The sequence below is a fragment of the Bufo gargarizans genome, chromosome 2 (genome assembly GCF_014858855.1).
Source record: "Bufo gargarizans isolate SCDJY-AF-19 chromosome 2, ASM1485885v1, whole genome shotgun sequence".
Taxonomy (NCBI): Eukaryota; Metazoa; Chordata; class Amphibia; order Anura; family Bufonidae; genus Bufo; species Bufo gargarizans.
Window position 1 is genome coordinate 173363245 of NC_058081.1, and position 15065 is coordinate 173378309.

A 15065-nucleotide genomic window follows, 5' to 3' on the forward strand; every position below is an offset into this window, starting at 1 on the left:
CAGTACCATCCCAGTACCATATATTTACAGCATGGTGCGGGAAGGGCTCTTAGTGGAAAATTCATTCTTTTTCCAGAGGGGAGCATAACATGTATTCCTCTTACAAGCATACATTTGAATAAGATTTATGCATTGTTCCATACTGATACAGAACATCACCTTTCCTTTCCATCACTTTATGCACTCTTCTTCCCTTCAGCACTTCATAAAACTTTCTACCTGCAGCTGCCACTAGGGGGAGCTCAGTGCATAGGAATTTATACAAGTGCCGTTCAAATAAATAATAGCTTTTAAAGTGAATCTGCCAGCTCCAAAAGACCCCTCAAATTAGAGTAAGCGTTGTATAAGTTAAAGGGTGCTGAGTCCGGTTATGCAATTCATACTCACTTACATTCCTGTGCTCCCACAAATGAGCAGTAAAATGCATTGAGAGGACTCCTTACTGAGTCCTCTCCATTATGTGCATGAGCATTTCATGATAGCTTTGGGCTGAAAATGATACCTAGGGGAATCGCGAAGAGAGGTCCAAGAGAGCTACAAGGATAGAAAAGACTGAGAAGTTCCCTTTTCTGATCTAGTCATATCCTCTATTCACATAATTCTATGAAGTTCATCTAAGTTCCTCTTTTAAGACTCTTCTATTTTTTTATGTTTTAAGCAAGAAGGAAGGGTGTGGTTATGGTTTTAGTACAAGATGTAAGACTGTACGTTTCTATAAGGCATTTTGAAAAATGACTGCTGTGAGAAAAGTTATGATAACGACTCTACTACTTTATTCATTGACTTCTCAAGGAAAAGGTAGGTGTCATAGAAAAAATGTTTTATCAGAATTATGTAGCATATGTAGACATGGGACATGACATATGCAAGGAGACATACTCTTCTTGAAGCATTAGGTTATGATACCTCCATATAGCTAATAGGAGCTAATAGAGCGTGCCATAATGGAATAATACAGAAGAAAACAAAAATTTTAAGAGGCATTTAGCACTACAGATGTGGACTTTTCTCATCTCTATTTGGCCCAGACTGCCATGACTTCTCTCAGCCATGTCTTGTCTTTGCAGAGTTTACCACACACAGACATCTTAGATTCATGAAAGGTAAGGAAAAAAGATCCCAGCACTAACAATAAAACTTTGTTGCGCTTTATTTCTTCTAGCAGCAAATGACTCACGTAGACACAATCCTCCACCCAAGTAAAAGTTGACGTGTTTCGAACACAGGTGTGTTCTTAAGGGTCTATTCAAAGTCCGCAAAATGGGTCCGCATCCGCTCTGCAATTTTGTGGAACGGGTGCAGACCCATTAATTTTCAATAGGGCCGGAATGTGCATTTGCCGATCCGCACTTCCGCATCCGTGATTCAGTTTCCGCAAAAAAATAGAACATGTCCTATTCAATTGCGGACAAGATTAGGCATTTTCTGTTATATTGCCGGCGATGTGCGGTCCGCAAATAGCGGAATGCACATTGCCGGTGTCCGTGTTTTGCGGATCCGCAAATCACTTACGGACGTGTGAATGGACCCTAATCGTAACCAAATGAGGCTCCCTTTGCTAGACTTTTAAATACAAGTCACACCTCCAATCAGGTCGGGGGTGAGGATAAGAAATTACCTAATGCAAAGAGAGAACTCAATAACTTGCCACATGTAACGCATATCATACACAGATAAATTTATATAAAGTGCGACATTTCATATCATGGATCAACAATCCCTGATGTTCATTAATATATAATGAAAATCTCAGACTAAATCCATACATAAGAAAAACACACTGTGTGAACAGGATAAAATGGAAAAAACATTCAGTTGATTCCAAAAGTCATATTGTCAAGGCATTTGTTATAAAATATATCTGTGCCTTTTTGACAAATTATAATGGTGCTTAGTGCTTGTTTGAAATACATTGCATGGGAGATATATATGAGAAAAGAAAAATAAATATTTTTTTTATCTTTCTTTTCTTTCTCTTTCTTTTCATTTTTTTATGTATAAATATTAATAAAATTCAATACTAATACATCAACTCTTTTCTCATACTAAGGGTTCATTCACACATCCGCAATTCTATTCCGCATTTTGCGGAACGGAATTGCGGCCCCATACATTTCTATGCGGCCCCGATCGGAATTGCGGACCCGCACTTCCGGGTCTGCAATTCCGATCCTGAAAAAAATAGAACATGTCCTATTCTTGTCCGCAATAGCGGACAAGAATAGGCATATTCTCTTAGTGCCGGCAATGTGTGGTCCGCAAAATGTGGAACGCACATTGCCGCTGTCCGTGTTTTGCGGATCTGTGGATCCGCAAAAGACACACGGATGTGTGAATGGACCCTTAGTTCCATGGGAGACCTGGTATTTAACCTAAAGATCCAAAATGCTTCTCTTTGTAAAATCATTTTTTTAATATCACCTCCTCTAGGGGGGCCACAACTTTTTCTATTGCAAATGCTCAAAACCTCTTCAAATTGCGATCATGTAAGAATATAAAATGTTTGGCTGCATTTGATGTCCCTAGGCAGGATGGATTTTATATAATTAATATGTTCCAATTCTAATATTCTAGTTTTACATTTTCTCAAAGAACTGCCTATGTACATCAAATCACAGTCAGTGCATAATATAATATACACTATGACAACTGTGTTGCAATTTATGCAATAAAAAAAAAAATAGGAAATGTCATATTGTGGTTCGAATCATGAAAACATTTCTTGGGTAAAGCATATTTACATGTTTTGCAAGGATAACTCCCACAGCCTGCATACTTAAAGGGGGTTGTCCAATCTCAGACAATGGGGGCATATCGCTAGCATATGCCCGTATTGTCTGATAGGTGTGGGTCCCACCGCTGAGACCCGCACCTATATCGAGAACGGGGCCCCGCAAATGAAGTAGGGCACACTGCGCTTGCGCAGCTGCCCTCCATTCATTTCTATGGGGCTGCCGAAAATAGCCGAGCGCGGTTCGGTCGGCTATTTCCGTCGGCCCCATAGAAATGAATGGGAGCCTGGCCCACGCAAGCGCGGTATGCTCCCATTCGCTTCTATGTGAGCAGCGCTTGGTGGTGGACGGACCCCCGGGAAATCTAGGGTTCTCCAGCCACAGCTTTCCCCGCTCCGTTCTCGTTATAGGTGCGGGTCCCAGCAGTGAGACCCGCACCTATCAGACAATGGGGGAATATACTTGCGATATGCCCCCATTGTCTGAGATTGGAATACCCCTTTAAGCCAAGTGTTAGATGAAGTTTTTACTGCGGTCGAGAAAAAGGAAGGGGACAGGATATTAGCTAATGTACGTCCTCGTCGTCTCGGCACCACCCTACAACCATCTTTTAAAACATTGTATAAAATATCAACCCCATAAAAAATGGGGAGACATTTTAATATCACATTATTATTTTTTTGGCTATATGTTAGTACTAGCGTGGGTGGTGTAGTTTTATTTTCACTTGTCCATTTTCTCTTTTGTCTTTTTATCGGATTTGAAAAGTAACTTCCTTCTATTTTTTTTTTTAACAATATTGAGGGCCTTAGTCAGCATCCAATCAGTATATCCTCTATCTCGTAAACGAGAAATAACTTCTCTGCATTCTTTGTCAAAAGAAACATCAGTAATGCAATTTCTGCGTGCTCTGATCATTTCGCCCACAGGAATTGCCTTCAGAGTATGCATAGGATGGTGACTATAAGCCCTCGATATCGTATTGCCAATGATTTCCTTCCGATAAGTTTCTGTTTGTATAATATTATCAGGGATACCACTCAACTTGAGATCAAGGAAGTTAATAGTATGTGAATCAAAGGAACAAGTAAACTTCAAATACAACTGGAGGAAAGTATTGTAGAAACAAAACGTATCAGGATTCAAAGAGACTTATACGATTACTTTAATGACCAAATATATGAATGGGGAAGAAGAGAAAGTGCTATTCAAACACCAAAATCAATTTTGAAAAATAAAAAACAAAATCAAAAACAAAAGCACTGAAATAAATCGCATCGAGTGAACTTTAACTCATCTGATCAGGAGAGAGCTGAAACAAATGATTCACAGGACCTTCATCAGGGGGTCTCTCCAAAAAATACGCAACAGACTAGTTCACAGCAGAGTTTATCCTACTAATAAAAAATAAAAACAAAACTTGTCCTATTAGCGCTTCAAGAAACAAACAAAACGTGCTGGACAAAAGCACAAAAAAACAAACAAAAAAAAAAACCTCATCTTATGGCTACACGTCTGCAGAAGAAGTAAAAGATTGTTCCTGTAGGCGGAAATTATTGGATGTATTGAACTTATCCAGTCATGTTCTAACACATGAACAGAGGAAAGTATTGGCTTTGGAACTTAATTATGTACCTACTGTGGACTTTGATATGTTTTCTACTATTCTGGATATAAATATGTTTGTTAGGAACTTAACTGTGAACAGACATTTCCACGATACAGATGAACACTCGAGGACACTGGGCGAGACAAATAATAATTGTATGGAATTTTCCTTTAAAGAGCAAGTCTCTCTAATGTGTCTGATGAGTCTTCAGCATGAAGGTGAAAATACATCTGATGGTGACATGACGGGTGATCACTTTAAGGTTTTGAACCCCCAGTTCTACCTACTTAAATCTCGCACTCATGGTATGGATGTCTTTCAGGAAGCTATTCAAAGAGAACTTGCATCCATACATGATATGCAACTCCACACAAATGTACACAACAATCTAATGAAAAAAACAAAAATCAGCTTTAAAAGAACTAGCCAATTTAAATAATGTGGTAATTAAAATGGCAGACAAAAGGGGCTGTAGTGCTTGATAAACAAATGTACTATCAGCAGATGATGGATATATTATCTGATGATTCCACATATTCTAAGCTGGACTGTGACCCCCTGAATAAATACCAACAGTACAGTGTTCATTTTAGGACATGGTCAGATATCATAGTCAAGTATCAAAATAATGCCAATATAACACCTGACCCTGACACCTGACCCTGACACCTGACTCTGACACCTGACCCTGACACCTGACCCTGACACCTGACCCTGACTCTGACACCTGACCCTGACACCTGACTCTGACACCTGACACCTGACTCTGACACCTGACTCTGACACCTGACTCTCACACCTGACACTGACACCTGACACCTGACTCTCATATCTGAGTTTGACTTATGCTCTTCATAGGTCAGGGTCAAAGTGAGAAGGAGTTATAGATAAACTATGTATTTGTCTGCTAAATCACACTGTCTATTGCTGAACTAACAACTCTGTGCCAGGCAAGCTGGTAGCTCAGTGGTAATGCTGCTGCCCCATGTCTAGGCTTACTGAGTTCAAAACCCCTCTCAGCCTCCCAAAAGTGTTTACATTTTATTATGCGCTAGATAAGAGGCAAATTTAAATGATGTGTGACGCTGATGTGTGACGTCCTTCAGTTGTCAGTATCACAAAACATTTTTGCTTTACTGTGGTTTTGTATTCTACATCACATAGATGAACAAAAATCACAAGCTCTTGCAAGACTAGCTGGTGGCTCAGTGGTAATGCTGCTGCCCCATGTCCAGGCTTTCTGAGTTCAAAGCCCCTTTCAGCCTTCAAAAAATGTTTACATTTTATTATGCCCTAGATAAGAGGCAAATTTAAATCATGTGTGACGCTAATGTCTCACTTCCTTCAGTCGTCAGTATCACAAAACATTTTAGGTTTACTGTGGTTTTTGCTATACTACATCTCATAGATCAAAAAAATCCCCTTCTTTGCGGTCTAGAGCTATAGCTCAGTGGTAAGACACTTGCTTTGCATGTTGTGTTCAAGGGTTCGAAACACCTGTTTCAGGATTTTAATAAAATTAATATTTTATATTTTATTGAGCTCTAGATCAGAGACAAATTCCAGTGCTGTGTGATGTAAGTAGTCCTTTTTTATTTTATTAAGAGTACATGGGCAGCACTATAGTAAAGGGGGCCCTGTACACAGAGCTGTATCCTGGATTATACATATCTACTGTATATATGTGTATTATACACACAGTGTGCTATAGCTTCACCACACTGAGATTTGCTCAGAAAGCTGATATACATATTACTGCTTTATCCACGGACACAATATATGGTCATACAGATGGCAGTACTATGTGATAGCTTCTAAGTATAGAAAAACCATGTGGTAATGTCGTAGCTCGGAGGTTACATTAATGGCTTTGCTTGTTGAAGTCCCCAGAAAGACATATGTATTTTTTTCTATAATAGCATATACTATAATAAATAATATGTCATTAACCCATAGGATACCAGCACTGTACATGTATGTCGCTGGAAACATGGTCACAAATCCCAGCGCCATACAGGTACAGCGCTCTGATCAGGCGGCCACAGGAGCTACTCCCTCCCGATCAGCTGCAGGCAGGGCCGGTTCTAGGTGAAATGGGGCCCTGCTGTATGCACCGGCATCGGTGAAAACCCTGATGTCGGCTCATTAACCCTTGCACTGCCGCGGTCAGCGCTGACGGCTGCATGTGCGGTATCCCCGTGGTGCTGTGATGTCAGCCTGCTGTCTAGCTCTGTCAGTCAATGGGGGAGGGGTGTGTGTGCAGAGCACAGGGTGTTATAGATAGAGCATTGCTCAGAATATTAAGCCCCGCCTCTGAGGGCTCAAATTGTTTATTTGCATATGAATAAAAACACAGATATCTCTGCAGCTATTTATCATACATAATCAGCATAATGAGCCCTACCAGGCAGTACGTATGGTCTAATAGGGTTGATTCTGGCGACAGAGCCTCTTTAGCCTCTTATGGACACAGGGCGTACCTGTGTATTTCCGATCACCGCTGTGCGGCGGGCAGTGTTACGAACGCTGTGCCTGCTGAAATCATTCAGAAGGCACCCTGTGACAATGCCGAGGGGGGGTCCTGTGACCATCCTCCCCTATATCGGCGATCGCTTCTAACCGCAGGTCAATTCAGACCTGCGGTTTGCAGCATTTCCAGGTTATTCAGGTCTCTGGTGACCCGGAATAGGAGGGTGATCAGTGGTGTAATATACACCACCAATCACCCTCCGTAGATCCTGTGAGGTGGCGGTGACGGAGGATGAGGGTGAGGATCACCTGTGATTGGTTGGAGGGATTGACCTGGAGATAACATCCTGGAGCTATGCTGTCCCCGCCCACAGACTTCTGTGTGAGTAAGGAGAGAGGAGCCCTGTGTCGGTCCATCTGCATCCCACACGATCCTCCGCCATTTGTGGCCCCTGAGACCACATAAAGTGCCACCTGGCATATAAACATTTAGGGAGAGCTTTTGGTTAGGTAGGGGTAGTGGGAAAAAAAAAAGTAAATTTTTGTGTGCAGCACCCGGATCTGAGGGTGTCTGGGGTCCACAGCAACTTGTGCGACCCCCGTCCCCCCAGGGGTGCTGCAGCTTTCCTCCCACCCACATATTTTGGGGCGCAAGTGCATTTTTTTTCTTTTTGTAGGTGCGCTGTGGCCGGCACTCTTAGCTGTAAAAGAGCGCCTGGCCACTGTCAGCGCATCGCCCACCCCACCGCTGATCAGTGAGTTTTTGGGCTGTGAGCAATTTTTCAGGGATTCTGTTAGGTTAGGGTGGGTTAGGGTAGGGTATACATGAAAACCCCCCCCCCCACACACACACACAATAAAGTTTTACACACACACACACTCCCCTTTAGCATTCTAAGATGGCCCGCCGGATGTTCTCGGCCGAGGAGGCATACGCCCAGCTGCTCTCCGACTCCGAGAGCCCCAGTGAGGACGAGGATGACCCCACTTTCCTGTTGTCATCCTCGTTCTCCTCATCATCTAGTGATGATGATGAGCCCCAAGGCGGCGGAGACGCCGCCAGGCGGAGCCAGGAACCCCCCGTGCCAGGAACCCTGTGGCCCACACTAGTATGAGCAGCCCTGGGGCTCGTACTAGTTTTCCGGCCCACCAGGAAAGTTCACCTGAGCCCTCTACCGGTGAACTTGGCTGGAGTACCCCAGAGTATTTTGAGCCCTTGATTCCTGACTTTGTTGGCCAACCAGGAATCCAGATTCGCACAGTGGGCTTCACTAAATATGACATTTTTAGTTTTTTTCAGTGAACAATTTGTGAATCTGATGGTGGAGCAAACAAACTTGTTCGCCCAACAGTTTATAGCCCAATTTCTCCCGAGTCAGAAAATACCTCATATGTGGACGTAATATGATCTGCGGGTGACTACACGGCTCAGAAGAGAAAGAGCGATATTGGGATTTTGGACAACCAAAATCCCAATGGCGCTCCTTCTCTTCTGAGCCATGTAGTTTGCCCGCAGAGCACTTTACGTCCACATATGGGGTATGTCCTTACTCCGGAGAAATTGGGCTACAAATTTTGGGGTGCTTTTTCTCCTATTACCCCTTGTAAAAATGAAATACAAGGGGCTACAAGAACATGTTAGTGTAAAAAAAGGAGATTTAGAATTTTCTCCTCCACTTTGCAGCTATTCCTGTGAAGACTGTGGAGAAATAAATTAAAATGGGGGAAGGGAATTATAAATTTAGTACTCCATGTAAGTGTGGTACTCCCTGAAGCAACCGTCAATACAGAGGCCCGGATGGATGATCGGGACACGTTTCACACTGAGTGGTGGTGTCCTTTCGTTACCCCCTCCTGTTACACACGCTGCACTTTTTTTTTTGGGACCAACCCTTCTTTCCAGTATGGGGGAACCACACCTCGAAAGTGTTGGCCGGGACGATCAGGGCGCCTCCAGTTCCTGAGGTACTCCGGCCTGCTCTTTCCCGGTCAGAAAAGATTATGGCCTTGAGGACTGCCCTTATAGAACTGGAGGAATGTCAATGTGCTGCCAGCGCTCCGGGACAGCACAAAAGAGTTGTACATGGCAACCTGCACCACGTAGACCACAACTTCTTTGTACCATGCTAGGGGTTTTGCGCATGGCGTTTAGGGTTTCCATCTTTTCTCTAAGCCAAACCCGAACAGAAGGGAGGGAGGGCCCCTTTCAGGCCCCACCCATGTCCCGCCTCCAGTCACGCCCATGTCCCGCCTCCACTCCTGGTTGCTGTCGCACCACGATCAATACGCCCCTGATCCCGTCACTACAGAAATACAGCACCCCATACCTCTTACATCCAGTGACGTCTCCTTTGATGTAAATGTTCTTTCCTCATCTTCTCCTTTCAGCTCTTCAGACCAGACTACCCTTTTTTCGACATTTTTCGTCTCTGCAGTTTGACAACAACAAAAAAAAGATCTTAGTTTACTACCTTACCATCATCCTCCCATCTTCTGGACAAATCATCCTACTACCCCAATACTGTGCCGCTGTGCTCCCCAATACTATACTGCATAAACAGATTAACCCCCTGATAATACTAGTAACACACATAGCCCCCCATATCAAATACCCCTTCTTTGTGGCCTCAGTAGAAGCCCCCAAATAATGTGCCAGTAAGAAGTGCCCCCCATAGATGCCCCCATGTGTCAGTAAGAAGTGCATCTTTTCTCCCCCAATATGTGCCTCTTCCCCCCCTTCCCTTATATGTGCCAGTATCAAGTGCCTCATTTCCCCCCACCAATATGTGCCAGTATAAGGTGCCTATTTCCCCCCCTTCCCACCATATATTGCAGTTTCAAGTGCCTCATTCCCCCCTCAATATGTGCCAGTATAAGGTGCCTCTTTCCACCCCTTCCCCTATATGTGCCAATTTCAAGTGCCTCTTCCCACCCACCCAAATATGTGCCAGTATAAGGTGTCTCTCCCCCCCTTCCCCCATATGTGCCAGTTTCAAGTGCCTCAGTTCTCCTCCTCCCCAATATGTGCCAGTATAAGGTGTCTCTCCCCCCCTTCCCCCATATGTGCCAGTTGAAGGTGCCTCATTTCTCCTCCTCCCTTATATGTGCCAGTATAAGGTGCCTCTTTCCACCCCTTCCCCCATATGTGCCAATTTCAGGTGCCTCTCTTCTCTAAAAAAATAACAAAAAACCTTTTACTTACCTCCAACGATGCGATGCAGGCCTCTTCCCGGCCTGTGTCCCGCGCTGTACGGCTCAGGCAGCGTGATGACGTCATCGCGCCGCCTGCACTGGCCTCTGATAGGCTGCAGGCACAAGGCCCGCAGCCTATTAGAGGAACAGGAGAGAGAGACGCCTCTCCCTCCCCTGCCGCAGCACAGCCGTCTGTATCGTTGTCCTGCGGACGGCGATACAGATGACTATGGCGATGAGCGCTTCCACAATGGAAGCGCTCATCTCCCTGTGCCAAGCCGCCGCCGCCATCATTCACAGCTGATTCTGTGCCTGGGTCTGAGAAAGGCTTGTACCCGGGCACAGGATTGCAAACCCGGACTGTCCGGGTCATTCCCGTACGGGTGGCAACTCTAACGCTCTATAACACCCTGTGCTCTGCACACACACCCCTCCCCCATTGACTGACAGAGCTAGACAGCAGGCTGACATCACAGCACCACGGGGATACCGCACATGCAGCCGTCAGCGCTGACCGCGGCAGTGCAAGGGTTAATGAGCCGGCATCAGGGTTTTCACCGATGCCAGTGCATACAGCAGGGGTCCAACTATTAGTGCCTGCCGGACCCCTGCAGCCAGGGCCGGCGCTTCCATAGAGGCAAAGGGGGCAATTGCCCCCGGGCCCCCGAGTCCTTAGGGGCCCCCCGCGCCGGCCCGCAACTAACTTTAGGCAGGGCCGGCGCTTCCATAGAGTCAAGGGGGGCTCTCTCCCTCCCCCCTGTGCTGCTGCTGCCGCCGCCTCCGCCAATAAGAAGAGGGATGGGAGGAGGAGGGGAGGGGCTGTGGCCACTGCGCCACCAATGAAGAAAACTGACCTGTAATACAAATACAGGAGGCGGGTGCCGGAATCAAATAGCCGGCACCCGACCTCTATGACAGGGAGCGGCACCTGAGGGGTTAACTGCCGGTGATCGCAGCCCCCTATCATTCATAGAGGTCGGGTGCCGGCTATTTGATTCCAGCACCCGCCTCCTGTATTTGTATTAACATTGAGTGTGCACCCCCCCCCCCCAGTATAATAAACATTCTCCCCCCCCTTTCCCCCTAGTATAATAAACATTGGTGGTGCAGTGGGCAGTGCCAATGAGGGTTAAAAAAATAAATAAAAAATTAACTCACCTCCTCTAATTGATCGCGCAGCTGCCGGTCTCCTGTTCTTGCTTCAGGACCTGTGGTGACGTCACTGAGCTAATCACATGGTCCATTACCATGGTGATGGATCATATGATGTACCATGTGACGACCACAGTGATGTCACCACAGGTCCTTTGACAGGTCCTAAAGAAAGAACAGGAGACCGGCATCTACGCGATCAATTGGAGGAGGTGAGTTAATTTTTATTTATTTTTTTAACCCTCATTGGCACTGCCCACTGCACCACCAATGTTTATTATACTGGGGGGGGGGGGTGGACTCAATGTTTGATATACTGGGGGGGGGCACTCAATGTTTGATATACTGGGGGGGCGCTCTCAATGTTTGATATACTGGGGGAAGGGGGGCGCTCTCAATGTTTATTATACTGGGGGGGCGCTCTCAATGTTTATTATACTGGGGGGGGGGCGCATTCAATGTTTATTATACTGGGGGGGCGCATTCAATGTTTATTATACTGGGGGGGCGCATTCAATGTTTATTATACTGGGGGGCGCTCACAATGTTTATTATACTGGGGGGGCGCTCTCAATGTTTATTATCCTGGGGGGGGGCGCATTCAATGTTTATTATACTGGGGGGGCGCTCTCAATGTTTATTATACTGGGGGGGCGCTCTCAATGTTTATTATACTGGGGAGGGGGCGCATTCAATGTTTATTATACTGGGGGGGGCGCTCTCAATGTTTATTATATTGGGGTGCATATAATGTTTATTATATTGACCTTCTACTTTGCATTCTGTATTAAAGAATGCTATTATTTTCCCTTATGACCATGTTATAAGGGAAAATAACACAGTGAATAGACTGTCACCTAGCAACCATGCGTGAAAATCGCACCGCATCCGTACTTGCTTGCGGATACAATGCGATTTTCACGCAGCCCCATTAACTTCTATGGGGCCTGCGTTGCATGAAAACGCACAACATAGAGCATGTTGCGATTTTCACGCAACGCACAAGTGATGCGTGAAAATCACAGCTCATCTGCACAGCCCCATAGAAGTGAATGGGTCCGGATTCAGTGCGGGTGCAATGCGTTCACCTCACGCATTGCACCCGCGCAGAAATCTCACCCATGTGAAAGGGGCCTAAGGGTGAATAGGACAAGGGTTCCAGCCCCTAAGGGGGCTAATAGTAAGTAAAAATAAAACACAAACACTAAGGCTACTTTCACACTTGCGGCAGTGTGATCCGGCGGGCAGTTCCGTCATCGTAACTGCCCGCTGGAGCCACCGATCTGGATGTGACTGAAAGCATTTATGAGATGCATCCGGATGCGGATCCATCTCACAAATGCATTGCAAGAATGAATCCATCTCTCCGCTTGTCATGCGGACAGACGGATCCGTCTTGTATCTTTTTACACATTTTTACCCGCATGCGCAGACCGGAAGGACGGATCCTGCATTCCGGTATTTTGAATGCCGGATCTGGCACTAATACGTTCCTATGGGGAAAAATGCTGGATCCGTCCTTCAGGTAAGTCTTCAGTTTTTTTCGCCGGAGATAAAACCATAGCATTCTGTGGTTTTATCTTTTGCCTGATCAGTCAAAATGACTGAACTGAAGACATCCTGATGCATCCTGAATGCATGGGGATATGACGGATCAGTTCTTTTCCGGTATAGAGCCCCTGTGACGGAACTCTATGCCGAAAAAGAAAAACGCTAGTGTGAAAGTACTCTAAAATATTAAGTTTAAATCCACCCTTTCCCAATTTTACATATAAAAAATATATACAATAAATAAACATATTACATAGCGCTGCGTCCGAAAAGTCCAAACTATTAAATTATTAAAAAAATATCTCCTATGCGGTGAGCATTCGCCATTTTTTTGTCACCTTGTCACCCCAAAAAATAGGATAGGACTGTTCAATTATGGGCCGAACGTTTCATAAAATGCGAAATGCACGTGGCTTTTATGCGTGGTATTGAGTATCGCAATACTTTTTTATGGTGACGAAAGCGAATCAAAATTTTGGTATTGAAACAACCCTACGTCGATCTGATCGGCGTAGCGTTGTCACGATACCAAAATTTTCATTCGGTTTCGATTTGGCGACTAAAAATTTAATTTGGCTCCTAAATATACAGTATACCTCTACACTGTGCCCCAAAATATACAGTTTCTTCTGTAAAAGTCATCAAGTGTCATGGGGGGGCCCCCTTATTGTTTTTCGCCCCAGGGCCCCATTTCACCTAGAACCGGCCCTGCCTGCAGCTGATCGGGAGGGAGTAGCTCCTGTGGCCGCCCGATCAGAGCGCTGTACCTGTATGGCGCTGGGATTTGTGACCATGTTTCCAGCGACATACATGTACAGCGCTGGTATCCTATGGGTTAATGACATATTATTTATTATAGTATATGCTATTAAAGAAAAAATACATATGTCTTTCTGGGGACTTCAACAAGCAAAGCCATTAATGTAACCTCCGAGCTATGACATTACCGCATGTTTTTCTATACTTAGAAGCTATCACATAGTACTGCCATCTGTATGACCATATATTGTGTCCGTGGATAAAGCAGTAATATGTATATCAGCTTTCTGAGCAAATCTCAGTGTGGTGAAGCTATAGCACACTGTGTGTATAATACACATATATACAGTAGATATGTATAATCCAGGATACAGCTCTGTGTACAGGGCCCCCTTTACTATAGTGCTGCCCATGTACTCTTAATAAAATAAAAAAGGACTACTTACATCACACAGCACTGGAATTTGTCTCTGATCTAGAGCTCAATAAAATATAAAATATTAATTTCATTAAAAGCCTGAGACAGGTTTTGAACCCATGAACACTACATGCAAAGCAAGTGTCTTACCACTGAGCTATAGCTCTAGACCGCAAAGAAGGGGATTTTTTTGATCTATGAGATGTAGTATAGCAAAAACCACAGTAAACCTAAAATGTTTTGTGATACTGACGACTGAAGGAAGTGAGACATTAGCGTCACACATGATTTAAATTTGCCTCTTATCTAGGGCATAATAAAATGTAAACATTTTTTGAAGGCTGAAAGGGGCTTTGAACTCAGAAAGCCTGGACATGGGGCAGCAGGAAAATACCTGCCTTGCCAGAAACAACCCCTCACTGTGTCGCAACCGGTATAGTAACTATTCAACATGCCTGATTGACTATATCTTGGAGGTGACTCAGCTTTTATTGAACCATAATTATTTTTTGTTTGATAACAAGTTTTATGTTCAAAGAAGAGGAGTTTCGATGGGTGCTAGGTTTTCTCCGTCACTGGCTAACCTTGTACTGTCATATTGGGAGATATATATATATATATATATATATATATATAAAATGATGAAAATCCTTTTATTGAGATGGTGGGCTGGTATGGCAGATACATTGACGATTTGCTCCTAATATGGGAGGGGGATGTGTCGGCCATACCAGCCTTCATCTCTTACCTCAATGACAATCCATATCATTTGAAGTTTACTTGTTCCTTTGATTCACATACCATTAACTTCCTCGATCTCAAATTGAGTGGTATCCCTGATAATATTATACAAACCGGAATTTATCGGAAGGAAATAACTGGCAATACGATATCGAGGGCTCAAAGTCACCATCCTATGCATACTCTGAAGGCAATTCCTGTGGGCGAAATGATCAGAGCACGCAGAAATTGCATTACTGATGTTTCTTTTGACAAAGAATGCAGAGAAGTTATTTCTCGTTTACGAGATAGAGGATATCCTGATTGGATGCTGACTAAGGCCCTCAATATCGTTAAAAATAAAAATAGAAGGGAGTTAGTTTTCAAATCAGAAAAGACAAAAGAGAAAATGGACAAGTGAAAATAAAACTACACCACCCACGCTAGTACTAACATATAGCCA

The 15065-nt window shown here is 44.4% G+C and overlaps 1 protein-coding gene across 4 annotated transcripts in view; it reads left to right on the forward strand.

The window, feature by feature from the left end:
* The first annotated feature begins 666 nt into the window (after positions 1-666).
* LOC122927660 overlaps positions 667-15065 on the forward strand; it is a 73565-nt gene continuing 59166 nt past the window's right edge. For 3 of the 4 annotated variants that reach the window (XM_044279714.1, XM_044279715.1, XM_044279716.1), the window contains exon 1: positions 667-798. In XM_044279714.1, coding sequence (XP_044135649.1) covers positions 732-798 — 67 coding nt within the window. In that variant the 5' untranslated portion in view covers positions 667-731. Of the gene's footprint in view, positions 799-1067; positions 1104-15065 lie in introns of all 4 variants that reach the window. The other variant, XM_044279717.1, reaches the window with a different exon arrangement.